The 27556-nt window shown below is 53.2% G+C and overlaps 1 protein-coding gene across 1 annotated transcript in view; it reads left to right on the top strand.

The window, feature by feature from the left end:
• TAF4 (TATA-box binding protein associated factor 4) overlaps positions 1 to 27556 on the top strand; it is a 61278-nt gene that overhangs the window by 24964 nt on the left and 8758 nt on the right. The window contains exons 3-15 of the mRNA XM_059705156.1: positions 8142 to 8308; positions 9495 to 9614; positions 11669 to 11788; positions 12381 to 12503; positions 12967 to 13056; positions 13763 to 14008; positions 16169 to 16316; positions 16656 to 16770; positions 19351 to 19520; positions 19780 to 19910; positions 20622 to 20747; positions 21147 to 21203; positions 21613 to 21732. Of these exons, the coding sequence (XP_059561139.1) occupies positions 8142 to 8308; positions 9495 to 9614; positions 11669 to 11788; positions 12381 to 12503; positions 12967 to 13056; positions 13763 to 14008; positions 16169 to 16316; positions 16656 to 16770; positions 19351 to 19520; positions 19780 to 19910; positions 20622 to 20747; positions 21147 to 21203; positions 21613 to 21732 (1733 nt within the window). The remainder of the gene's footprint in view (positions 1 to 8141; positions 8309 to 9494; positions 9615 to 11668; positions 11789 to 12380; positions 12504 to 12966; positions 13057 to 13762; positions 14009 to 16168; positions 16317 to 16655; positions 16771 to 19350; positions 19521 to 19779; positions 19911 to 20621; positions 20748 to 21146; positions 21204 to 21612; positions 21733 to 27556) is intronic.

Below are 27556 nucleotides of genomic sequence, written 5' to 3' on the forward strand. Positions count from 1 at the left end.
TGTGTGTTTTTTAAAATTTTTGTTTTAATCAGCTATTTCAGATATCTTTTCTAACCTTTAGTATTTGGAAGCATTATAGTACAGAAAAATAATTCTTTATGTGTGCATCAGCCAGGTTGACACTTGCTTCTTATTTTTTGGGCTGTTTGCCTTACTCTGGTCGTGTTTGGAGCTGGCCTAAGGGGTGTGGTTTGCACATCAGATAGAAAGGCACTATGCTGTTGACTAGTTGGGTGCTTTTCCTGTGATGCCGCTGTGCCCAGGCCTCCCGAGGTGACGTCCGAGAGTGTGTGTCCCCGAGGGAAGCTTCCTTCAACCCACCCTCATGACAGGGCATAAATGGGCCACCAAACGGCGATTTTAAGAAAAAGTCATAATGCACACCGCTAGGCGGGGGAGCTTTCATTACGAGTATTATTACATGACAGAAAAGAATTCTAACATTTTGGGCTATTTTAAATTATGTGTCTATTTACATCCTAAAGCAAATGTGAGTTAGCCTTACACTTTTATGTGAAGAAGCCATCTGTGTAGCTTTCAGGTGACGTCTGTGGCCTTGAAGCCAGTTACTGCATCTGTTCCAGGGATGCACTAAGGGGCACATAGCCACTGTCCCCTAGTGCTTGGAGGTGTGGGTGTGGCTCCTCTGCTACAATGCTGCTCACTGTGTGCCTGGTGCCCCTGTGGCCTGTCACCCCGAGTTACCCCCGCCCCTCTCCCTGGCATACTGTTGTCCTCTGCCTGGCCAGCTCCACATGCCCACATCATCTTCACGCACCCATAGCACTCTGTTCTCCCCGCTTGTCCAGATCCTGGCTGACCCCTGGCCACCTACAGTCCTCTGGTTGATGAAAGTGTTTTCTCTTTGACTGTCAGGCCTGGAGGTCAGGGGCCAAGCCCAGGACTGAATGACTGAGACTGTGTGCCTGGGGGCACAAGGTCCTAGGGTACCGAGATAGCAGGGGTCTGGCCACTAGGGACTCATCACCAAGCCCCAGCATGAGTCAGGCACTGGGACTGCACGTGCTTGCCTTGCCCGCACCTCCCCTGCCCCCACCCAAACCCCGCTCCTGCCACCTGAGTTTGTGTCCCTAGAGAGCAAAGCATGTTCTGGCTTGTTTGTATTTTGACAGACTTCAGGCTCATACAAAAGGCCTCCAGGGGACAGTTCTGTACTCTCCCCGATTCACCTGTCCTGACCATTTTATCTAAGCGACTTAATCCACAGCTGACATGGGTGGGCGTGTGCGGGATCCAGCCTGTGCTGGTCTGTGCTCTTGGGGTCGTTAGGCAAAACGCCATGTGGCTCCCACATCTTCAGTGTGCAGCGAGCGCACTGTGGGCACGGGCGTCCAGTGGGTCTTGAGCTTTCGGTGGTAGTTCACAACAGCGCTGCGTCCAGCACCAGCTGCTTACACACTCACTCACACCCACGCACATCACCTACATTCAGTCTAACTCACCCACCCACCTTCACACACACATTTTCACACACACTCTCATAGTCAAATACACTTTCACTCTCACTCACTTGAATTGTATGTTACATGTAAGCACATTTTCACATTGATAATTTTGTAATCTTAGCAAAGTGTATTAGTCAATTAAAGCTAACTTGTACTTGAAGAGAATTTAGGAGCTAAATTCCTAAAGTCATGTGTGTGGGGAGGTGTCAGGGCCCAAAGCAGCCCTGGTGGGACGAGGGCTGGAAACAGCCGCATGCTGGCAGTGAGGACAGAACCCTGTGCTGTCGCCAAGGACATCTGAGTGCTCTCCACTGAGCAGGGTGGAGGCTGGAGCAGGCCCTGCCTGGGGGTCCTGGGTCTACTTCTGGAGCCTCAGCTGAAGCAGTGGCAGCACTGGCCTGCACTGTGGGAGGGCCTGGCCGTCGTGGAGGTCGTGGCTGTGACACATGGACAGTCCTGCCTGACTGCGAGTTGCAGGGGCTGTGGTTTCTGCCTGAGCAGACTGGTCACAAACCATGGCAGGGCCACTGAGGTGGAGAGTGAGGGGCCCTGCAGCCATTGAGGGGTGAGAGGGAGGGGCCAGGGCACTTCCTAATCTGTGGTGCTTCTCTTCCTGGTCAGGGGGTGACGTGACGTGTGCTCACCACTGTGCCTAGCACGATGTGAGCTATCGTAAAGGTGAAGTTAGCGGGTTTTTGGTAAACCAGTGCAGAAGTGTATTTGCCAAGTACACTGTATTCCGTTCTGAAAGCACAGAACTGAGGAGGACAGTCTGGTGGGAAGGACTTTGTGGGCGGAGGGTAGCTGTCCTCCTGGGCTCTTGGCTCTGTCCAGACTCCTCCTCCCGATCCACAGGGACGTCCTCGAGAGTCCCCTTGGGCAGTCAGGACTCCGCGGGGCAGCCTCAGAGCGGATTCTCCGAGTATTTCAGATAGTCCCTTTCCTGGCTGCTTCGGTGTCAGCATCAGTGTTTAGGGGCAGCTTCCTTCTGCCCATGTTTCCCTGCAGAGGCCCTGCCTTTTGTACCATTGTCTTTGCAGATTCTCTGCTGTCTGACAGGCGACAGCCTAGGGACCTTCATGGGGGTGAGGGGGAGTGCAGGAGTCTGGTCCCTGCTCCTGTCATTACGCCTGGGCTATTTTCCCAGGTGATGTGCTCTCCCAGGGTTGGGGGAGCCCCTGAACCGCATGTGAGAACAGCGTGTGTGAGGGGCTGTGGCGGGTAAACTTATGCTGACGCGTGTGACGCGGGATTCTTCCAGGTGGAGGCCAGGCAAGTCCCAAAATGCCTGGCCACTGTGCAGTGCAGCTGGGCTGACCTAGATTTTCATTCCGGAGACAGTAAAACATATTGGCATGAGAAGGATCAGAAAAGCTGTAACTGGGTAAGAACACTTGAGTGTTCCTTGAAATCTGATGAGTCAGGGAGGGGAGGGCTCATTCAGTCCTTAAGACCTAGTGGTCGTGCTTGGGTGGAGATGGGAGTGGCCTGGTGGCCTTGGGCTGCCCGCTGCGCTGCTGGTGCCACATCCCACCCTGGTGGGGCCACGCTGGCCTCCCAAACAGGTGGCTGTATCAGTGAGCAGCTCGCGCAGTTCGCACAGCTCACACAGCTCCGTCTTGGCCTGCAGTGTCGCCTCTCTGACTGCCGGAGGAGGGTGTGAGGCAGCACGTGTACCTTTAAAACTGGAGCTTTCCTGATAACGAGCAAGGGAAACAGCCCGAGTTTTCACCAAGAAGGACATTAAACATACATTTTGGATGAAATCTGTAGCCACTGAAAATTGTTTTTGAAGAATGTTGAATGACATGAAATTACTTATGATACAAGAAGTAGAAAGAAGCCCGGTCAGTGTGGCTTAGTGGCCGATTGGCGACCTATGAATCAGGAGGCCATGGTTTGATTCCTGGTCGGGGCACATGCCCTGGTTGTGGGCTCGGTCCCTAGTATGGGCATGCAAGAGGCAGCTAGTCAATGATTGTCTCTCATCATTGATGTTTCTCTATCTCCTCCCTTCCTCTCCGAAATCAATAAAAATATGTGTTTTTTTTTTTTTAAAAAAAAAGTGAAAAGAAGAAAATGAAAAACTGAACATCAGCAAAATGGCCCCAGTTTTCTTCACAGTTACTAAAGCACACACGGCAATGTGGACATTGGGCAGAGTGGAAGAAGGATGAGTGCACCTGGTAACCACAGGGCAGGGTGTTTCAGGAGGTTCTGGTTCCTCATTTCTTGTTTTCTATCATGAACAAAACGAAACCCTAGTTGTCTTGTGTCTGCTTGATCGGGGTGCATCATGACGACTCCTCGTGGAGATGGGCTGCTCTGGTTCAGGTGGCTTGAGTACAGAGGAGGGAGACAAGGACGGCTCTGTGGGCTGAGGGTGGGTGGCCGGGCGGAGGTGGTTTGATCACGCAGCAAAGTCCCAGGCCACACTCCGGCACCCCTGTTCACGGTGTTTGGGGATTGACCTGGAATGGGCCCCATTGGTGGGAAGGTGAATCTGAAGGATCCTTTGAAGTTGAAGTTGTTTACTGTGTGAGGTGTGGCCTTCTCCTTCCCAATGTAAAGGTTGGAAGAATACGGTCCATGGTATACAGCCCTCCTTGGTCACTGTGGAAGTGAAGCCCAGAGGGTATGTGTGGAGCCGGAGGCACTGGGGTGTGCCAGCCTCTGCCCTGGGCACTCTGGGAGAAATCACTCCTCCGCCGGCCTCGGTGGCCCCATCTGTAAGGTGGGAGTGGGCCATACCTGCAGGGTCCCTTCCCTGATGGAGGAGGACAGAACGATGTCCCCAGCCAGGAGCTGTCTGTGAACTCAGGCTATTGCTTCTTCATAACCTTTTCTCTAACATTCTTCAGTTGCATTTTGAAGCAAAGTTGTGTTTCTTTGCTTTTGCATGAATAGATACTGTAACTAGTATGCTGTGCGTCTGTTTGAAATGAGTGATTATAATCAGTTCACAAGATCCCGAACTGTGATAATGTCATTAAAACATGCACTGATGCAGCTGTTGGTGTTGGGATGCCCCCCAGGCCACCACAGTGTGTCTGACTTTTGCCTGTGATTGTGATACATTATATCTAGGGAAGGCAGAGGAAAGCACACCCATTACAGCCTGCAGGCCTACCCCCCACGAATGCAAACAAACTTTCTTTCCCCTAAGGAGCCACAGTTTGCCTTCAGGTTAGAGCAGTTCTTTCTACAGCCTCCTGCGTTGCCTGTATGTCCAGGGGCATTTGTCATTTCTCTTGCTTATCCACTCACAGATATTCTCTATAATAAAAGCCCAGTGACCGAATGGCAGGACGACCAGAACAACCAGTCGACTGGTCACTATAATGTGCACTGACCACCAGGGGGCAGATGCTCAATGCTGGGGCTGCCCCTGGTGGCCGGTGCACTCCCATAGTGGGAGCGCCGCTCGGCTGACCGGGATGAGTGACGCTCCCATAGCGGGCTGATCCCCACAGGCCATGCCTCCCACAAGTGCACAAATCCTGTATACTGGGCCTCTAGAATATATATATATTAGAGGCCCAGTGCACGAAATTTGTGCACAGGTAGTGTCCCTAGGCCTGGCCGGCAATCAGGGCTGATCTGTGGGGCAACCGGCGGGGCAATCAGGAGGCCCCCGCTGGCATCCACCTTGGCTGGCCTGGTGCCACCCGCTCACCGGCCCTGCCCCCTGCCGCTGCTGGTCGCCTCCCTCTGCAGGGTAACTGGTGGGGTGATGGGGGGGGCGCCCGCTGGCACCCACCTTGGCTGGCCTGGGGCCTGCGGGCTGGGGGCAGCTCCTGCATTGAGCATCTGCTCCCTGGTGGTCAGTGCACATCATAGCGACTGGTTGTTCCACCGGTCATTTCGCCATTCGGTCAGTTTCCATATTAGGCTTTTATTACATAGGAGACACACACACACACACACACACACACACACACACACACACACACTCATACACTCATACTCTAGAGGCCCGGCGCATGAAATTCGTGTGCAGGTATGGTCCCTAGGCCTGGCCTGTGATCAGGGCCATCTTCCCTGCCCCTGCCACCATTCACCCCCGGTTCCCCATTTGCCATTGGGTGATCAGTGCCTGACAGCCAGGGGAAGGGACTGAGAGGTCAGCTGTTCCCGTCCACTTGCTGACCCCGCCCCGGCTGCGAGTTGCCCTGCCGCGAGTTGCCGCCCGCGTCCCCCGCCACCCACCCCCAGTTTTCTGTTTGCCATCAGGCTATCAGAGCCTGCTGGCCAGGGAAAGGGACCGAGAGGTGGTCAATGGTCTCATAGTGACTGGTCCAGCGGTCCTTCTGGTCATTCTGCTGTTAGGGTCAATTTACATATTACTCTTTTATTATATAGGAGGATATGTATATGTAAACATGTTTTTATTGATTTTAGAGAGAGAAAGGGAGAGGTAGAGAAAGACATTGGTGTGAGAGAGAAACATTGATCAGTTGCCTCTCGCGCAACCACTCTGACAGGGAATCGAACCTGCAGCCTGGGCTGTTGCTGTGACTAGGAGTTGAATCCGGCAACCTCTTGGTGCATTGGACAACACCTGAGCCACACTGGCTGGCTTGCAGATACTTTCAGTGCCTGAGAAGCTGCGTCCCCTGTTAAGGTCACATCACTCTGGCAGGACCTGTGATCCCTTTCCTGACTTTTGTTCTAACGACAGGCAATTTGCCAACAGCATATGTTTACTTATACTTTTACTTCATTAGTTTTTATTTTTTTATTTTATTTTTTATGAATGGAACTGAGATTTATTGAGAAAAGCCAGCCCTGGAAAGGGTGTCTTACTTCATTAGTTTTTAACCCACACTGCAGTTTCATGAATATTTATTCTTTAAATATTTCTTTAACTTTCTGTGGATGTACCTTTTTAATCAATAAAGCATCTGCTAATTAGAGTATATACATCAACTGCCATATTACCAAGGGTGACATTGGGTGTTAAGTGTGGGTACTGCTAAGGCTCATTTGGTCCTTGTCCCGCCAGTGCTGACTCTTGGTGTCCGGAAGGGAGGAGTAGGCTCCCACGTGGACGGATGAGGGAGTGTGATGAGTGAGTGGTGGGTTTGGGAGGATGGCATCAGGGAATTCGCCATGTTTTCTCTTCTGCGGGCTCCAGCAGAGTGTGGACCTGAGTAGTGGCTGGGCAGTCCCTGATGTCCTACCCCAGCTCTGGTGGCCCGCATGGCTGCCTCCAGCTCCTGCCTTGCCTGCCTAACAAGCTCCCTGGTTTGGGGGATTTCCACAGCCTGGTTTTTGTTTTGTTTTTGTAATTTCAGCGTGGTTTACTTTAAAAGGGATGTTAGTGGGCATAAAGGTGGTTCTTTTGGATCAAGCCTTGTAGGTGTGAGTCCAGGGAGGGGCCTGTTGTTTCTTGATGACCTGATGGGTGTTGAAGGAGCCAGAGCCCAGCACCTTCAGAGGCTCTTCTCAGCCACCGGTCAGACTCAGGAGGGTATGACGCCCACAGGACGCCCTCGCCCTGGCTTTTCCTTTCCCAAGGGCACCCTTTCCAGCTGTGCCCGAGGGGAGGACAGGGCTTGGCCAGTGGTGTGCTGAGGCCCCACCAGAGGAAGAGTGCAGGTTCTCCTCGAAGCTCCATCATTGATTGTCATGGAATTAAATGTGAACTTAGACACTTGTGTTATGTGTCTGATGGCGTCTGTGCTATGATTGCTGCTGGTTTTTGAAGCTAAAATTAATGCTCAACCTGCATGATTGGATTTGCTTTCCAGTGATGGAGTTCAAGCATGTGCTGTGTGAGTGGTTCTCTCTGTCTGTCTGTGTTGTGAGGCCCCCTTCTGGTCAGCCATGGGCACCTTGCTGCCCACACCTAGAGAGGTGAGGTGCGTGGGTGCTACAGGGTCCATGTGCTGGAGGGGAAGTTTGTTTGGGGTTTCCCAGGACAGGCCCCAGCTGCCCCTGGTCACAGGGCCAGTGCGGGCAGGATGGAGGGAACTGTGCTGGGCAGTGCTGGGGTCTGCGGCTCCAGCGGGATCTCTGACTTCTCTTCGACACCACCACCTCCTGAGCACTTGGCAATCTGTGTCGGGGAGAGTGTGTGCCTGTGGGGACTCTGCCAGGCCTTTGGCGTCCCCGCTGGCTTCCTCTGGAGTGGGTGCATGCCGAGGCCAGTGTGGGGCAGCTGTGGGGTGGCTGTGGGGCGACAGTGGGGCTGGCAGAGCCGTGGTACTTGGCTTACAGACGGAAGGCTCGGTTGCTTTTTTTTTTTTTTAATAGGTTTTTATTGATTTCGGGGGGGGAGAGAGAGAGAGAGAAAGAGAAAGAGAGAGAGAGAGAAACATCAGTGATGAGAGAGAATCATCCATTGTTCGGCTGTCTCCTGCACGCCCCACACTGGGGTTTGAGCCTGCAACCTGGGCATGTGCCCTGACTGGGAATCGAACCATGACCTCCTGGTTCATAGGTCCACACTCTACCACTGAGACACACTGGCTGGGCGTCAGTTGGTTGCTCTTTGAATCCATGAAACTGCCCTGTGCGTGTCCTCATCCTGTGCACCGTCTGGTAGGCATGTCAGTCAGAGGCCGGTGACTCCGTGTTTCACCACCGGCCCTGTTTCTCCTCAGAGCTGCTAGGCCGCCCCATAGAGCCACTGCTTCCCGGGCTCTGACGCCAGATGTCCTTTGTCCCCAGGTATGGTCCTCGTGCGCAGCGAGAACGGGCAGTTGTTAATGATCCCTCAGCAGGCCTTGGCCCAGATGCAGGCCCAGGCCCACGCCCAGGCCCAGCCTCAGACCACCATGGCACCCCGCCCTGCAACCCCCACAAGTGCCCCACCTGTCCAGATCTCCACCGTCCAGGTGAGTCATGCGTACACCCTGCGCCTGCCAAGGGCGTGTGGCAGGTGTCCTGCCCCACCACCGGGTGGCTAACCCTGGCATCCAGGACAGCCCTGCTGGGAAGAGCTGGCTCTGAGTCCCTGAGAGCTGCCCTCTCTCCATGACTCCACCTTCCCATGCCTCAGTTTCCTTCCTGTGGAGTGGACAGTGTGCTAGTGCTTACACCACAGAGCTGGGTCCCAGGCTGGGCGGAGACGTGCAGTGCTAAGCTAGTGGGCAGAGCAGGTACTGCGTGAGCGCGGGCCTTCATCAGGGAGGCACAGAGGACTTGGCACACTTGCATTGAGCAGAGCTGCCTCCCCACACACAGGCACTGGAGACTGGCGGGAGGCAGGCTCCGATGCTGAAGAGCCGGCAGGGCTTGCCCCCGTCTGGGTTCCGTGTCCGTGTCATGCTTTCCTGTGGGCACGTGTCCGCACTGTCCCGTTCCCTCTGTCTGCGGGGCTTTCCTGTCCACTGCGTCTTCCTCTGTTCTAAGCTAGTGAGTGGCTAGTGACTGAAGCGGAGACCTCCTTCTCCGTGATGCCAAGCGCGTACCCTGGGTGGCGCCCTGCACTGCAGCAGCGGCTCTGTGTGCTGGGAGACCCACAAGGGCCCCTTCGCTGAGTGGAACGGCTCAGTTTCCCAGTCTGTTCTGTTCAGTGTGAGGCAGACGTACGGTATCTGTGGTCTCACTTTAGCTGTTGGCTGTGCATATCACCGTGTGACCATCAGCATTTGCTGTCCATCTCCTTTCAAACCAACTTCATCATTACCTTGCTCAGGACTCGAGCTTCCCATGGGGCTAGTGTGACTGGTCTTAGACCCAGGGGACACGTACTTCTTAGTGCCGTTGTCACTCTTTAGTGCTTGTGGGCGAGATCACAGAAGTCCTCACAGGACCACTCCCAGGTACATGTGTTTTTCAAGGACCATGCTGATTGGATAAAGAAGTCTAAGGCATTTTCATTGTAGTAGCAAAGATGGGGAGCCTGCACTTTTACTTTGGAAACAGACATTTAGAATTAGGGTGCTCTGAGGAAACTGCGAGTGAACTTGTGGATGCACTTGAGCACTGGTTCTGTGTTCTGGATTGCTTTGGGTGCACGGGGTGGCGGGGAATTCTCACGCTGTTGCCCCTTTTAGATGGGTCTTGCTTGTTTTCCAGGCACCTGGGACCCCTATTATTGCCCGGCAGGTGACCCCGACGACCATAATTAAGCAGGTGTCTCAGGCCCAGACGACGGTACAGCCGGCCGCCGCGCTGCAGCGCTCACCCGGAGTGCAGGTGAGGCCCGGCGTCCTGCACGCAGGGACCAGGCACGGACTTGGGTGTGGGACTCAAGGCAGAGTTTTGGGAGGAAGGTGTAGAAAAAGGGGGTTCTTCTCTGACGACAGCACAGGCTGTGGCTGGGTCCCTCTTCCTCAAAGCCGCACGGACTTGAGCACCAGCAGCACTTTGAAAGCTGCCCCTGCCAGAGAAGAAGGAAAGGGTCACCTGATCAGTATTTGCTTGTAAGGCATCTCTGGAGCAGGGAAAGCCTAGGGCAGAGAGTCTGTGTGTGCACCTGTCTCCCCGTGAATGCGCCGATGGTGGCAGTGCTGTCGTTGACTGTGTCTCAGGTCTTACTGTGTGTCCTTATCACAGCGATGGGCTGTGATGCTCTCGACAGCTCAGCCTCTGGTGTCCCGGACAGGCTGGCCCTTCCCGTCACAGCAGAGGAGACCTGGCTGGGGCCAACAGGCCAGAGTGTACAAAGCAGATGGCTCAAGCTGCGGGGTGAGGTGTTGGTGAGCGTGCACTGTGAGTGCAGGTGCTGCACCGTTGGCCAGGTTTTACCAGGTGTCTTTGTGGCCCAGGGTGACTCTTTGCTGCGTTGCTGGTCTGTGTTGATCCCCGTGGCAGTTGGTGCTATCCTGTTTTTCCGAATGAGGGAACCACAGCCCAGTGGTGGCGGGGACAGTGGTGGTAGAGGGTCTGGAGCAGCCCAGCACCACACTCTTCCCCACTGGATCTTGTCTTCTCTTTCTTACCTGTGGCGTCTGCAGTGAGTGGCAGTGTTGTCTGAAACACGGGAAGGGTTGTCCAGGTGTGGGGGACTTTCCAGGATGCAGGCTTCAGCCTGGGCTTCTGTCTGGTTGGCGCATCTGATTCTACATTTTGCGAAAGGGTTTCCAGAAAGCAGGAGGCACGGTCAGCTTGGCATCCGCTTCTGTGCAGTCTGGATGTGTCTCGTGAGTGGGAGTTGGTGGGGCCAGCAGGAGCAAATGTGGGGACAGGCCCCTGTGTGAAGGAAAGAAGCCCCGCTGCCCCGAGATGGCAACCATGGCTTGCTCCTTCTTTCCTCCCTGAGATTGGAGTTTGATGTTTGCTGGCGACAACAGTGATGACTCATGCTTCATGTTACAAGTGAGAGAAGACAGACTGACTGTAAAGCCCGTCACCACCTGCAGCTCCCAGGCCTCCCCAAAGCTGGTGTCCACAGCCTGGGGCCACTGGGACACCCGAGAGCTTGGAGGCGTCCATACAGGGACTGCGTCAGCTCCCTAATGGGCACTAGGCCACACCGGAGGCGTGCGCAGGGGTTGCACTGCCCCTACTTTCAGAAGTCGTAAGAAAGGGACATTTTAAAAATTGGAGGGAAAATGTTGAAAGCTAGATTATAAATTGGAGGACCAGTTAGAAAGCCAGTTAATGTTGGCATCACGACCCTGCTGCAGAACCATGGTCGGTCAGGAGCCTGACCTCGGGCGAGGCTGGAGCTGCTGTCCATTCATTCTGCGAGGGGCTTCCTCACCGACTCCCACCCATTTCTCCTGTTGCTCCCCAGCCGCATTAGTGATACTTCACGATGAGACTCGCTCTTGAAGTGCAAGGAAAAGGCCGGTCTGGCGGCAGAAGGGGCCAGGACCCCAGCCCACTCCCTCCCAGAGCCGCCTTGCAGGAGGGCTGACTTGTCACCAGGCTCTGTACAGACCAGGTGGTGACATTTCCCATTGCAGTTAGTTTTTGAACTTTCTGAGGATGAGACCTAGTTTGCTTATTAAAAGGCCATTGGTACTGGTCACCATGTGACTTCCAGAATCCACTCCTGAGCACCAGGTTCTTCCAGCGATTGGCTTTGTTTCTATCAGTTTTTGCTGGAGATGCACCATCCTGCTTCTCAGGTGCTGAGGACAGCAGTGCTCAGGCTTGGCCTGTCGCTGTGTCTGCAGGTCCTCAGGGTGCGTGTCCCCCAGCACACCTGGCCAGCGGGGCCCCACCCCTACAGGGAGCTCTCTTCTCAGACCTAAGGCTGCTGCCTGCAGCCTCTGTTTACCTTGTATTTTGGAATCTTGCAGCCTCAGCTTGTTCTGGGTGGTGCTGCCCAGACAGCTTCGATTGGGACGGCGACAGCTGTTCAGACGGGGACACCTCAGCGGACTGTCCCGGGGGCCACCACCACCTCCACAGCTGCCACGGTGAGTGCCGTCTCGTGCACCCCTCAGGTGGGACAGCGTGTGTAGAGGGCTCCCCATGGTGACAGGCCCAGACAGTAGTGTTTGAAGCAGTCCTTCATGGACTGTGTGCATTGCGTCTATAGAACAGCACTCTTACCCATTTGGGTTTACACTTCAGTAGTTCCCTGCATGTGCATAAATCTTCAAACTGGGATCCCGCTTTATTTATGGCTTTTTCCAGTTTCTTTGCTAAGTAGTTCCGTCAGCGTTAGTAGTTGTGGTGCACTGTAACCCTTTCACTGTGCATCAGGGAGATGCCGGTTCTTCTTTGTGATGAACAGCATGCCGGGACCATCTGATGGAGTCACCTTTTTACCTTTGTGGTTTTCGCCTTGTTACGTTTCAAGGGAGGGAATTGGCAGCTGAGGGAAGTGTGAGCCGGGCCTCTTTTGGTTGTATGGCCAGGTGTCCTTGGGCACGCTCCTTGGGCACCTGCCAGGGCCATGCCCTACCAGCAGGCTAGGAGAGCACTTAGAGAAGAAACAGTTCTCAGGGTGATGATGGGCATTTGCCTGTAAGACTTTCTCACAGGTGTCTTTTTACTTGAATGCAGGAAACTATGGAAAACGTGAAGAAATGTAAGAACTTTCTGTCTACGTTAATAAAGCTGGCCTCATCCGGTAAACAGTCCACAGAGACGGCGGCGAACGTGAAGGAGCTGGTGCAGCACCTGCTGGTAAGAGCTTCGCCACCAGCCCTGTCCCGCGCGTGACACGGCAGCCTGTCCTGGGATCTGCAGAGCCTTCCCCTGCGGGGCTTCCTCCCCGAGGCTTGGGGCCTCGGGGGGAAAGTGTCGTCCCTGAGGACAGGCGTCCCTGACCCCTCTGTGCCTGCGCTCGCAGCTCTGACTGTGCCAGTGAGGTTCCCTCAGGCTGGTCTGGCTCCTGGCAGGATGCCCTGACATGTGGTCAGGGCTGGGCAGTGTTGAGTGACAGCTGGGTGAGGGAGATCGGGGGTGGGCTGGTCAGCACACACCTGGGATGCCCATATCGCCTGAGCACGGGGCACACTGACTCTCCTGTTGCCTCTGTCAGCCCAGACCTGGCAGAGAGACCAGGAGACCAGAGTAGCACTGCCTCAAGAGGTGTGTGTGCGAACTTTCAGTCCTGCAGGAATTTCATGTGAGTTTTATTTTTAAGGATGGAAAAATCGAAGCGGAAGATTTCACCAGCCGGCTGTACCGGGAACTTAATTCTTCACCTCAACCTTACCTTGTGCCTTTCCTGAAGGTAACGGCAAAGCCCTTGTCCACCTCCGTGCTGTTCTGAGGGAGGCGTGGGCACAGTTGGCACCTTGTGTTGAAAGCCTAAAGCGCCTGCAGCAGAATGTGCGGTGCCCTCTTAGATGCTTTTCAGTACTGCTGGCATTCGGGCGTCCCACTCCAAGCACAGGGCCGACCCGCGGATTGTCCGTGAGCGTGAGGGCTGATGGGACACCCACCCCAGCGAAGACCCAGGGTTCCACAGCAGCGGTTGTCCCTTAGGTAATCTCTGGTGCCACAGCATTCTTAGAGCATTTCAGAAGTGCTGCTCTATCTTTCTGGGCTCAGGGTCAGTGAGTGCTGGAGGCTGCCACCCACACCAGAGGTATCTTTAAGCTCTGAAACCGACACTATTAAAAAAAAGTTTGTATTTATTTTAGAGAGAGAGTGGAAGAGGGAGCGATAGAAACATGAATGAGAGAGAAACATCAATTGGCTGCCTCCTGTATGCCCCCTATTGGGAATTGAACCTGCAAACCCGGGCATGTGCCTTGACTGCAATCCAACCTGTGGCCTCTTAGTGCAGGGGAGCACACTCAGCCCACTGAGACACACTGGCTGGCAAAACCGGCACTTGAGCTCAAGAACTTTACCTCAGAATGGGGTGTATCTGAGTTTCAGAGAGGGGACCCCATGCTGTGCTGCCTGCCGACCCTGTGTTTGTGTTCACCCAGAGGAGCTTGCCCGCCTTGAGACAGCTGACGCCTGACTCCGCAGCCTTCATCCAGCAGAGCCAGCAGCAGCAGCCGCCTGCCCCGCAGGCCACCACTGCGCTCACAGCCGTGGTGCTGAGCAGCTCCGTCCAGCGCACGGCCGGGAAGACGGCGGCCACTGTGACCAGCGCCCTCCAGCCCCCTGTCATCAGCCTCACGCAGCCCACACAGGTTGGCGTTGGCAAGCAGGGGCAGCCCACGCCGCTGGTATGCAGGCGACAGCCCCTTACCCCTGCCTGCCTCTCGGCTCAGGGAGCCTGCAGGACAGCCTTGGGCGTTAGCTTCCATGGTTAAGCCAGCAGCCTGGGCCCCACAATTCTGTGATTCATTCCTCAGTAGCATGAAGTTAGTGTGTTGGCTTTCACCCACTGTCCATCCAGCACCTGTATCGGGGGTGATCCTGGCTTACAGGGACATGGTGAGTTTATAGTGACTCTTAGCTGGATATTACCTTTGATTGGGAGCAATGGTTCACATACAAGAAATAGACAGTGTGTGCTGGTGTTGGATGAGCAGGCGGCTGCGTGAGCCTTTGTTTCACAGTGTGGGCCTGGGTGTGCAGCGAGTCTGGGCCTCAGTGGCTCCAGGAGCTGGAGTGGCAGGCTGCTGTCATTCGTTTACTGCCAGTTTGGATTCCGTGTTCTGAGCTTTGCAGCTGGAGAAAGGCTGTCTTTGCTCCCATAGGCAGATTGGGGGCCTTTAAAAATAATTTCAAAGAGATTTTGTTTCTCTAAAGCCAGTTACAGAAAAACACAACCCAGACTTCATGGCATTTAGTAGTGTGTTTTGCAACATGGTAACCCAGAGCGCAATGAAATCCACGTGGGGCTCTCTCACCTGCACAGGTTGGTTTTGGCCTGGATCGGTGGTGAGGAAGCAGGCTGACCCGGTGGTGGGAGGTTGTGAGTAGTGTCAGGGCCGGAGGTGCCCATGTGACAGCTCCACGCTCCTTTCAGTCCAAGGGGCAGACTTCCTTTCCTTTCATGAGGCGCAGGTACAGAGCTGCCCTGTTGGCAACCCCTAGGGCTGATTTTCACAAAAGCTGGGTTCTCTTGAAGAGAGCCTGATGGGAAGCCATTCGTTCTCAGAGATTGACCTTTGGTGCGAGCGTGTGGGTGACGCCACCGGTGTTCCCTGGCTTTAGACAGAGGCTGTGTCGACCAGCAGGGACCCTTTTGCACTCAGCTTCCCCGGATTCTGTGCAGATTCATGTGTGTGTGTGTGTGTGTGTGTGTGTGTTGGAGCGGGGAGTGGTCAGCAGTGGGCAGCCAGACCCGAGTCTGACTGGTTTCCTTGAAGCTTGTAAATGTGAAAACTGGAAGCTTTCCCAGGTTCAGGCTAAACCTGACCTGAAGGCCCGAGGCGCGTCACTTTACTCATCCTGCACAGCATGGGCTTTCACAGGTGTCGGTGCAGAAATAGTTTGATGCTAGGGTACCACCCTGTCCCCTCTGTGCGTGCCCCAGAACACATCCACCAGGTTACCTTTGTAAAATTCAGAAACTGGATTTAAAAACATATATTTTTATTGACTTTAGAGAGAAAGGGAGAGGGAGAGAGAGATAGAAACATCAGTGATGGGAGAGAATCATTGATCAGCTGCCTCCTGCACACCCCACAATGTGGATCCAGCCCGCAACCTGGGCATGTGCCCTTGACTGGAATTGAACCCAGGACCCTTCAGTCCTCAGGCGACGCTCTACCACTGAACCATACCGGCTAGGGCCAGACACTGGATTTTGAAACTCTCAGCCTCAGAGGTGTGGAGCGAGGCCACATGGACTGTAGCTGTGTGGCTTTAGAAGCGGCCACAGTGTCGCTTGGCCCCTGCAGGATAGTCGGTGCTGCCAGGATTTGGAGTGCTGCCGTGTGGGAGGTCGGACCGAGGCTGGACGCGGAAGAGGTGGGCAGACTGGACAGGTAGATGAGTAAATGGGGAGCAGAGCCAGAGACGAGCACGTGATCAGTGGCAGGAGTCTCAGGTAGACAGAGCCATGCAGGCCGTGCAGGAAGAGGAGCAGGCACACCGCCGGGGCCAGGCTCAGGCCGTCTCAGGGACAGTTCAGGGCAGGATGTCGGAGATCTAGCCTCCCCCCAGTTAAAAGGCCACCTCACCTCTTAGAGAAAATGTGGAGGAGAAACAAAAACTTCACCTGTAGCCTCAGGTGGCCATATCACCGCCGCTGACCTGTGGGGGAAGTAGCCTCCCCACACTGGGTCTTAGGCCGCCTCGGTGCAGATCTGCCCTGAAGCTGGTGTGGTCCTCGCAGCCTGACCTTGCCCTGGCCGGGCGATGGCAGGAGGACGGCGGGGGACAGCTGGGAACCCGGTGCTGTTAGTGCTCATGGGCACGTGGCTCTGCCTCAGGTGATCCAGCAGCCGCCCAAGCCCGGAGCACTGATCCGGCCCCCGCAGGTGACGCTGACGCAGACGCCCATGGTGGCCCTCCGGCAGCCCCACAACCGCATCGTGCTGACCACACCCCAGCAGATCCAGCTGAACCCACTGCAGCCAGGTGAGGCCGCAGGCCCAGGGGCACTCACTGAAGGTCCTGTCTTCCAATTTTCTTACTGTTTTGGGACACACACAGCAAAAGCGACCATTTGAGCCATTTGAGTGTCCAGTTCAGTGGCATTGACTACTCAGTGCGGTCAGCCTTCACCTGTCAGTGTGGTGCAGCGAGTAAAGGCTTGAGAGACGCCATTCAGCCTCTTGCCTGTGGTTTAGGGTTAGAAACCCATTGCTTTTAAGAACTTTATTGTGGTGGGTGGGGACACGCTCCCCGACTCTCTGCTGGGCACGGGCACAGTGCACATGCACCTGCATCGGGGTTCCTGGGTCCCTTGTTTTGCAGTCCCGGTGGTGAAACCTGCTGTGTTACCTGGAACCAAAGCTCTTTCTGCTGTCTCGGCCCAAGCAGCTGCTGCGCAGAAAAATAAACTCAAGGAGCCCGGGGGAGGCTCGTTTCGGTAAGGAGTTCTGCTTGAGAAGCCATTGTGATGGTCTTGAATAGCCCAGTACTCTGAGGGCGTCAGTCCTCCGGGGTGCCTCACTCGCCCTGCTCTCAACCTCAGGGCCCTCAGAATGTGGATGGGGTCTCTGACGCGCAGCTCTGAGCCTGCTCGTGGTGGAGTTAACCTGTTGGGGCAGAGGAAGGGCTGTGGTGGTGACCGTCGTGATGGAGCCATAGGAAATGTCTCGGGTCAGAAGGCTTTCATGGGACCTTCCCTCCCACAGCCATCAGATGGCTGGAGCCGGGCCAGTGGCAGCAGGGCGAGGGGCCATGTGCCTGGGCAGCCCAGCTCGTGGGCAGCGCCAGGGTGTGGGGAGGGGGCAGGTGCTGGAGATGGGAGGTGAGGTCATTGCAGCTCAGAACTGGGAGTGGATGGAAGGTGGGAAAGCCTGGGCCTCTCCCTGGCAGGGAAGGGAAGGGAAGGGAGTCAAATGCAGAACAGAGCGAGCTGAGTGGACCTGTGGTGTCGGGTTGAAATGGGACATGGTGGTGTCACCTCCTGGTGCAGTGTAGACAGGTCTGAAGTAGCAGGTGGAAACTCCTCGCTCTGCCCACCCAAGGAGCCAGGAGCAGTGACACCTGGTGGTAGCAAGCACCCGGGCGCTCAGATCTCATCTTCTGACAACTGTTTTCCTGCAGTGACCAGGGTGCCTGGAAAAGGCCGGGTCAGGGGAAGTTGAGGTGGGCTCGGCGCATCTCCTTAGGTCAGAGAGCAGTGTTCAGGGTGGACGGGCAGGGGTCAGAGCTCACAGACAGAGGTCTTCAGAGTGGCCTCCCTCCTGATGGCCACGTCTGTAGGAATAGACAGTGCTCACAGCAGAGACAAGAAGCCAGGAGCCCATAAAATGAATAACTGATAGTTTATGAGGAATGGGACACCCAGTTTCAGAGCGCACACAGGTGCACAAACACACAGGTCCTCACGTCCAGCCACAAGGGGGTGGCGCAGAGCACCCTGGTGGTGGGGAAGCCGGGCAGGGACCATGGTGCTGGAGCTTGGAGGACACGCTAGTAAGGGACCAGCAAGACTCAGGCCCTGTGGAGGTGGCGGACATGACTTGTGTGAAACTCCTGCCAAAGATGCATCTTGTCACGAGCGGACATCAGTTAGATGGAAAACAAGGACGCACGTTAAAACCAGTGGCCTGTGACCTAAGTGTGAAGGGCATGAGATCAAGGAAGGGCTTTGGAGCATTCCAGGCCTAAGGAGGCTGAAGACACTGAGTAAAATGCCAGACGTGCCTGTGAATAGGACCTCTGCTGTGGACGGCACTCCTGGGACAGTCCGCCGATCTGGGCGGGTCTGAGCGCGGCTGGTGATGCGACCTGGTTCTCTCAGGAGTACCCTTGTCGGCGAGGACGCCAAGTAGGAGTGTGGGGGCGGCAGTGTACCCTCAGGTGGTTCAGGAAGGAGTTCTTCATACTGAGCTCCAGTTCTCCTCAGGGTCTGTGATTGTGTGATACATAAATTGATGCTCTTTTTCATTTTTAACCCTCACCCGAGGATATTTTTTCATTGATTTTAGAGAGAGTGGAAGGGAGAGGGAAAGACAGAAAAGTATTGATGTGAGAGAAACACATAGATTGGTTGCCTCCTGCATAAGCCCTGACCAGGGCCCTGGCCAGGGAGGAGCCTGCAGCCAAGGTACGTGCCCTTGACTGGAATCGAACCCAGGACCCTTCAGTCTGCAGGCCTATCCATGGAGCCAAACTGACTAGGGCAATGCTCTGTGACTTTTTTTTTTAAAGTAAAATGGGCACAGTTTTGTTTTTTTTAAATGTATTTATTTTTATTTTTTTTAAATTTTATTTTATTGCTTAAAGTATTACAAGAGTATTACATATGTCGCCTTTTTTCCCCCCCTTGACCTTCCCCCGGCCTCCTCTACCCCCCAGTGTCTTGTGTCCATTGATTATGCTTATATTTAAAACGTATTTTTATTGATTTCAGAGAGGAAGGGAGAGGGAGAGAGAGATTGAAACATTAATGATGAGAGACTCATTGATCGGCTGCCTCCTGCATGCCCCCTAACTGGGGATTGAGCCTGCAACCTTGGCATATGTGCCCTTGACTGGAATTGAACCCAGGACCCTTTGGTCCACAGGTCAGTGCTCTATCCACTGAGCCAAACTGGCTAGGGCAATGCTCTGTGACTTTTAAAAAAGAGTTCCATTTGGGGGAACTCCTCGAGCAGTGAGTAGTGTGTTGGGTTTTACTGTGAACTTGGCATTGACTGTTGGAGAGCCCCGTGCACACGTCCGTCCATATGCAAAGACTCACGCCCGCTTGACCCTGAATGGGTATTTCTTTCAAAGACCGGGGTCACTGTCAAAGAAGACCCCTAGGCTTCCTCATTCAGGTGACAGCACCGAGCATGAGACATGGCGGACGCGTGCCTGGGGAGATGTTAACCGCGCTTTCTCCAAGGGCTCCCCTGTTCCCTCCACCTGTTCATTGCCCCTAAGTTGGAACCACCTGAATGCGCTTCTGCTGCAGCCCGTGCTCGGCACAGTCATCTGTTGTTCTTATCTGAAGGGACGACGATGACATTAACGATGTGGCGTCAATGGCTGGAGTAAACCTATCGGAGGAAAGTGCAAGGATCTTAGCCACGAACTCTGAGTTGGTGGGCACGCTTACACGGTCCTGCAAAGACGAAACCTTCCTCCTGCCAGCGCCTCTGCAGAGAAGGATATTGGAAATAGGTACGTTCCTGTTTCACGGCTGTCACAGGTGTCTGCGTCCCCACGTGGGTTTGTGGGCACCATGACTTTAGTGCTTGGTCGGGGTCAAGCTGCCCTTTCCAGCAACTCCCCACCACGGGTTTGCCTGTGTTGTACCTTCGACGAAGTCGGTGGTGATGGTGCTCTGCCCAGGGCCTGCCTGGGCTGCCCCAAGGCTGCGTAAGGCAGCAAGTGGTGAGAAAGAAGTGCTTAAATGCGTGAACTATTGCCTGACCCCCAGGTAAGAAACACGGCATAACGGAACTGCACCCCGATGTCGTGAGTTACGTGTCACACGCCACACAACAGAGGCTACAGAACCTCGTGGAAAAAATATCAGAAACGGCTCAGCAGAAGAACTTTTCTCATAAGGTAACGTGCTGTTCTCTGCACCCAGCGTCCTGCTGTCCAGCGCAGGCAGGCAGCCCCGCCGGCTTGTTCCAGGTCCCCTGTAGAGCTAGGTGTGGGGAAGATCCACTTCCTGGCTGCACAGTGCTCTCAGGTGCTCTGTCCCCCAGGCTGGGGATGGAGGGATTTGTGGCGGGGGCAGAGGTGGAGGTGACTTTCAGCTTGGACATGATGGATGGGGTCTGGCACCCACTTCCCCCAGGGGTTTCCAACTAACCCTGCAGATGGGGGGCTCCAGTCTGCTCAGTGACTCGGAACATCACCCATTGTGTTTTGTTGAGGTTGCCTGCACCAGAGGCCTGGCCTCCACAGCAGTGGTCAGCATGCATCCTTGTTGCGCTCCAGCGAGTGCTGTCCCACAGGCACCGAGGAGCAAGATAGGCCGGCAACAGTGCCTACAGAGCAGCTGTTAAAATGAAAGCACGGAGCTGTTTTACTCTGAAAATGTTTCTGTTACTATAAACGTGGTTAAATGTTACTTAAAAACAAACACATAGCGAAGTGTATAAAGTGGAAACTCCCCGTGAGCTCACCGCGCCTTTCCTTGTGTAAACGTGGGGGCACATCGGGTGCGGGGCCTGCAGGGTGGCACTGTGGGCACTGGACCGGGGAGGGGTGCAGACTGTTCAGCTGGGTTTCCAGTTGATCAAAAGACCATTTTTACCTTCTTTGTAGGATGATGACAGATATGAGCAGGCAAGTGATGTTCGGGCTCAGCTCAAGTTTTTTGAACAACTCGATCAGATTGAAAAACAGAGGAAAGATGAACAGGAAAGAGAGATTTTAATGCGAGCAGCCAAGGCAAGTGCTCCTGAGTATCCTGGGACGACAGATGCCCTTGGGGTTTCTAGGGCGCTGAAGCGGTGTTTGGGGTGCAATCAGGAATGGGGCTGGGGCGCGAGGCCTCAGGAGCCATGGCACGTGGGGCAGGGCGCATCCTGGCGCCTGTCCTGTGTCCTACCCAGTCAGGTCCCTGTAACCAGTAGGCACATCAGAGACTGTATCTTAGTTTTTATGTCCAAATCGGTATTGTTTTCTGAAGAATTATGTTTGTTTTATTTTCTGTGACATGCAACACAGATTTTCATCTTTTGGCTTTCAGCATTTAAACAGTGTGCCTCCTGTCACGACCTCGGTGTTGCCATGTCGTGAGCATTTAGGTCATAGTGTATCTTTCTTCTTTCCCTCTTTGAAAAATAGTCTCGCTCCAGACAAGAGGATCCAGAACAATTAAGGCTGAAACAGAAGGCGAAAGAGGTGAGGGGCTCTTGGGGTGGGAGAGCCTTCTCAGCTGCTGGGACCTGTCCCCGTCCCCCGAAACGTGCTTGGGGAGTGGGTTAGTGATGGCGTTGGCGAGGCAGCATTTCTGTAGACGCGTGAAGTGCTTGCCCAGGTGTCTCGGAGCTGACTGCCCACTTCAGAGCTAGTGCACGTTCTCACCGGTGCGTTCCGTCTGTACTTGTAAATTTGTCCTGAGCTTTGTGCGATGAGCGCCACTTGGTTTGTTGTTTTTCTGATTGCAAAATATGCTTTCTGTTCAAAAAACGGTCCAAACATGAACATAATTTTAATTTAGAAAATTTGTGCCAATCCCTTGTCTGTGAATCACTTTGTTGAGAGCAGGAAACACGCATGAGGTGACCATCCTTGTTTCCTCTTCACACAGATGCAGCAGCAGGAGCTGGCGCAGATGAGGCAGCGTGACGCCAATCTCACCGCGCTGGCAGCCATCGGGCCCCGCAAGAAGCGGAAAGTGGACTCCCCGGGACCGGGCTCCGGGACAGAGGTACAGCAGCTTGTGGAGGTGGGGGCTTGAGGGGGCCGTGGGGCACCTGGAAGCTCACCCCTCGGGTAGTCAGACTCATGTAGGAGAATGGGTGCTCTCACATGCGTGGTTGACACTTTACATTAAAATCGATTTATTTGTGAACATCACAGGGGATGAGACTGGCTTTGAAAAGAATATGGGCGATTATAACTGTCAGGGGAAGGGCCTTCACAGGAGAGCTGTTCCTACTGGACAGGACAGGGATCAGCATAGGGGACGGTCACTCCCGGCGCCGTGTCAGTTTCCTGCTTTGTTTGTTGGCATATCTTCATATATAGTTAGAGATCGAACCTTAAAGAACGCTAATTTTGCTTTAAATTGTCAGTTGTTTTTAAGCTCAATTACAGGAAGAGAAAATGTCATCTCTGACTTGTCCCTACTTCTCTACTGTTCCCGGTGTTCTCCGTGCCCTCCCGAGGCCCGTTCTAGTGCAGCACTTACCTGGTCATTATAGGGTAGCGACTGGCGGTGGAGGCCTTGCTTTTGAATCCTGAAAATGGTTGTATTTTTCTGTTTCAAACAATGTTTTCTCTAAGTATGAAATCCTGGGTTGACAGCCTGTTTTTTTCTTTCAACTCTTTTTAAAATTTAAGATTTAATTTCTCCTACATTCTTGAATAAGCCAAGCAAAACCAGATATACGTCATTTAATTTTATAGAACAACAGACTAAAGGGACAAGTGAATCCAGGAATTAGCCATCCCTGACGTTTTCCCTGTTCTGCGGACCCCTCTGTTGCACCACTGGTTCCTTCCTTTCTAAGGAATGTCCCAGTGCCGTGGTTTCTTGACCAGCTCACAAAAGAAGGGAGACTAAATCGCGTGCTTTGCCGAACTGCACACCTATTCTAAACTAGGAACAACCACAGGTGTGTAACCATCCTCCTACTTCTTCAAGCTGTTGTTCCACTGTCTTCCAGGTCCCTGTTGCCTGTACGTCTCACTTCTCTGCCTTTATTTTTTTGAGATAGTCAGAAGTTTGTCTGTGTTGTGTTCAGACTCAGTTCTGTTGATACTTAACCTGCTTGGAGTTCTTAGATTTCTAGGAGAGTATTTTCCCTCAAATTTGGAATATCTTGGCTTTTATTTCTTCAAAATTCTTTTCTGTCGTCTTACTTTTTTCCCCTGGAACCCCCAGTTACATGTACATTCCACCTTTTTTTCAGACTAGATAATTTCTAGTGACTTATCCTCAAGTTCCCCAACCACATCTCCAGGCAGCTGTGAAGCAAGCCCCTTCAGTGAAATTTTCATTGCTTACGTATTCTGAAGTTGTAGGGTTTTCACTTAGGTCTCTATGGTTTCTAATTCTTGGCTGAGCTTCCCCGTTGCCCCTTGTGCAACCATACTTTCCCATTTTTCTTTCATCCTGTCTGTGAAAGCTGTTCGATATCTTTGTCAAGTGTAACATCTGTGCTGTCTCAGGCTCATCTCAGGTTGCCTTTTCCCCCAACTGAAGGTCATACTTCCTGTTTCTCTGTGTGTTTAGTGATTGTTGATCAAGTGCTGGCTATTGTGCCTGACGTGCTGGTTGACTCTGGATTTTGTCTTCCTCTGAAGAGCGTTGTTCATGTTTTAGCAGGAATTCCTGCCACTCGGCTGGTTTTCACTTTGGTGTTGGAAAGGGTCTGTAGGAAGCTCACGGGGTCTCAGAAGCCCCTCTGACCTAGCAGACTCACCTGCAAGCTCTGCCTTCCCCGCCAGGTTGGTTTTAGGTTTTTGGAGGGTGAGAGGGTGGGTCTTGACTCCTGGGTGCCAGGAGAGTGGAGGGTTGTGGCTCACCACAGAAGTACTGCACTGTAGCGCTTCCCTGGTGTGCCCTCTCCCTGTAGCTCCTCTACTCTCAGTTCAGGAAGAAACTGTGTATTTGATACTGATGACTAGTTTCTATGCTGACATCGGTTTTGTCATTTTGTTTTTTTGAATCTCACTCTACCAGACTTTTTTGGAATGGTTCATGGAGACACCGTTTCCCAAGTTGTCGCATCTTGATAACTGCCTTTTCCATTTGAAGGTCAGTCTGACAGCCATAAATCCTTGGCTCACATTTCTTTCCTTGAGAACCTTACATGTGTCACTCCAGATACTGGTTTCTAGGAGAAAGTGCTGTCCAGGTCTGATGATACTGCATTTCTCATGTGTATCATGTTCTTTTTTCCCAAAGATGCCCAGAGAATTCTTTTCTTTAAGCCTTTCGTTTACGTGGAGTTGGTTACACTGGGTTGGCCTTTTCAGTGTCGGTATGTCCTTTTAGCATGCAGCATCAGATCTTACTTCATTCAGAAACACTTTCTTTAATGGTGCCTTTCTATTTTGTTTTCCTTTTCAGAGATTCCCATTACTTTATGTTATACCTTCTTTGCTTGAATATTTTCAATCTATCTTTTTTTTTAAGTTATACTTTTCATTTTTCACCTTTATAATTTCTTCTTAAGGTGTTATTTGTTGTGCTTCTTTGCTCTTGTGTTCTTTTTAGTTTATTCTTCATTTCTCAAATGAAATTTTGTTTCTAATTTCTAATTCTTGGTTTTGTCGCCTCATCTCTAAGTTTTGTCAGTTCTGATTTTTGTTGTTTCATGCTTGTCATTATTTCCTTAATGCCTTTAGTTTGTTTGAATTAGCACATTACAGTTTTCATCTGTTTTTTGTCGTCTCTAGCGATGTTATCTTGCTCCTTTTTCTCCTTTTCCCTGTAGTGTCTTGTATGGGATTTGATGCCGATGCTTTCAGTTGCTCACTTTTGTGAATTTGTTTTCTTGAACTTTTAAGAGGCAGTGTGGTTTGAGGGAAATTTGTGACCTGATTGGGTTGTTTCCATGGTGACACAAGTGTGGGTGCTCATGTTCTGAGAGTCCATGGCTCAGCTCCCCACCCTATCTTTCTGCACCTTTCTCTGTTCCCACTGCCCCCTCCTGCTCAGCTTGATTTCCTGACCGGGAGCCTGGCCAGTCCTGTAAGGCTTCCCAGCACTGGGCTGCTGTGTGAGGAGACAGAGCCTCCCAGGTTTAGCTCCTGCTCTTGAATGAGCCATTGCTCTTCCAGTGAAGGCCTGCTGGCCCCTGGGTTGCAGACTTGGTGGTGCTGGTGGCCTTTTTCCAACTTGCCCTGCACCGTTTGACAATACCATTGAGGCGTGTGACTGCTGTGGTTCACCTTCACTGGCTTTGTTCTCAAGAGTGTCTGCTGGCTGTTCTGGGTTTTATATACTACTAGAGGCCCGGTGCACGGATTCGTGCACCGGTGGGTTCCCTCGTCTGGCCTGTGCCCTCTTGCAATCCGGGACCCCTAGGGGGATGTTGGAGGCCTGGGGCACGGATTTGGCCCGATTCCTGCAGGCCAGGCCGAGGGACCCCACCAGTGCATGAATCTGTGCACTGGGCCTCTAGTATGCATATAAGATCTTTGGTTAATCTCTTCCCGCCCTCCCCCTTCTCCCCTTCCCTCTGAGATTCATCAGTCTGTTCCATGTTTCCATGCCTGTGCGTTGAGCATCTGCCCCCTGGTGGTCAGTGTGTGTCATAGCTACTGGTCAAACGGTCGAACGGTTGCTTAGGCTTTTATCTATATAGATGGGCCTTTGGCAAGATGCTAAAAATGCTGCCCCTGTTATCATCTCCCTTGGATATGTTGATGAACTTCTTTCAAAGTGTTGTTATTTTAAAATAGTTTCAAACCTACAGAAGAATTTTAGGCCTAGTACAAAGGACACCCTTCATTCAGATTTTCCATTCTGAACACTTATCACATTTTCTTCTTTGCCCTGTCTCCCCCACCCCCATGTCTGTGTGTATGTGCATTTGTGTATTATATATATAGTATTGCACACTCACAGAATGGGGCAGAAGTAGGTTTATAGTTGTGAGTACACGAAACACAGTTTCTTCTTTTATTATTGTACTAGGGGCCCGGTGCACGAAATTCGTGCACTGGGGTGTGTGTGTGTGTGTGTGTGGGGGGGGCGGGGGAGTGTCCCTCAGCCCAGCCTGCCCCCTCTCACATACTGGGAGCCCTCAGGCGTTGACCCCTATCACTCTCCAATCGCAGGATCGGCCCCTTGCCCAGGCCTGACGCCTCTGGCCTAGGCATCCGGCCTGGGCAGCGGGGACCCACAGCTGCAGCGGCCCCACGATCGTGGGCTCCGCTTTAGGCCCAGGCAAGGGGCCCCTAGCTCCCGGGACTGCCAGCTTCGACCGTGCCCAGCTCCCATCGCTGGCTCCACCCCTACTTCCTGCGATCACTGGCCAGGGCGGAAAAGGCACCTGATTCTCCGATCATGGCCCCAGGGCCGCCTTTGCCCTGCCCCCCAGCTCTTAGCTCCCCCCTGGGTTTCCGATCACTGTCAGTGGCAGGGGGCTTCTTCCTCCTTTCCCTTTCGCCTCCCTGCATTGTGCCTACATATGCAAATTAACCGCCATCTTGTTGGCAGTTAACTGCCAATCTTAGTTGGCAGTTAATTTGCATATAGCCCTGATTAGTCAATGAAAAGGGTAGCTCGTACGCCAATTACCATTTTTCTCTTTTATTAGTGTTGATTGATCTCCATATGTACACACCCACACAGTGTTTCTGATATGCTGTTCTGTCATCCCCTCGTGCATCAATGCTGCCTATCCAACCTTGTCATGGGGGAGTCAGCACGGATCCGGCCACCGGCCAGTCCTCAGACTGGTCACATTTCGCAAGCTGTCCTGGCAGCATTTTTCTCCTTTTCTCTTTGGTCCAGTTCACGTGCCTTGTTAGTCTCTTCTGAGGGTCCCTATGTGGGACAGGGTTAGAGATCAGGCCTTGGGCTCAGGATCACTGGTTCTCTGCTGTGGTCATCAGTCAGTAGGCCCCCATGTTGACCTGGTGACCTCGATGCCATCTGGTTCAGCTGGCGTCTGCCATGTCACTCCTGTGTACACTCATGCTGCGCCCTCAGAGAGATCAGTCCTTAGTGAGGAGATGTTGCTGGCTGTGCAGCCCTCCTTCCCACAAGACCTCTACCCTTAGCACCCTCACAACTGCCACCTGCACGCCGACACCACAGGTGCCAATTGGGGTTGTCTGTTGTCACACCTTCCCCATCATTAGCTTCTCTCCTGTAAGAAGAGCTTCGCCTTCTCCCTCATCCCTTCATCCCCATCTGTTCACCATGCGCGCGGACTGGTAGATTCCTTTGCTCTCAGTGGGTGGTAATCAATCCTCTCGTTATTTCTAGATGGTCAGTGGAGGCTTCTTCAAGCTGCTCTCTATATCCTTTTGAAATGTCACCTTATTCCTCAGGCGTCCCATTTCTACTGGCGCAAGGGCTCTGGGCACCCCGCCAGCAGCTGGTCCAGAGCCCTGGTTCCTTTCAGGGTGGCGCCTGTGCATACGTGTGTGAGCGTATGTGCATGCTGAGTGTTGTGCGTGTGCCTGCATGTGCTTACGTGTGTGTGTACTGCGTGTTGTGTGTGCATGTGTGCAAGCGTGTGTGCGTTCATGGGCATATTGTGTGTGTGTGTGTGTGTGTGTGCGCGCGCGTGCGCGCACGCGCTGTGTGTCACGCGTGCCCCTTTCAGTATCTGAAGCCAGCTCAGTGTTGACGTCGAAATGGAGACTGGGTTGGGTACCCAGGGCCTCTCTCCAGCACGCTGCCCTGGCCTATCCCCTCCTGGTGGAAACTTAGTCTCTGTTATTCTTAGTGTGTGCGGTGTTTTGCTTATGAAACTGATTTCCCGACCATGTCCGTGGCTCTGGTCCCTGTGCGAGGATGGGAGGGCAGGTTTCCCCGGAAGAGTGTTTTGACTTAGGTGGTGAAA

Source organism: Myotis daubentonii, chromosome 8, assembly GCF_963259705.1.
Source record: "Myotis daubentonii chromosome 8, mMyoDau2.1, whole genome shotgun sequence".
Classification (NCBI taxonomy): Eukaryota; Metazoa; Chordata; class Mammalia; order Chiroptera; family Vespertilionidae; genus Myotis; species Myotis daubentonii.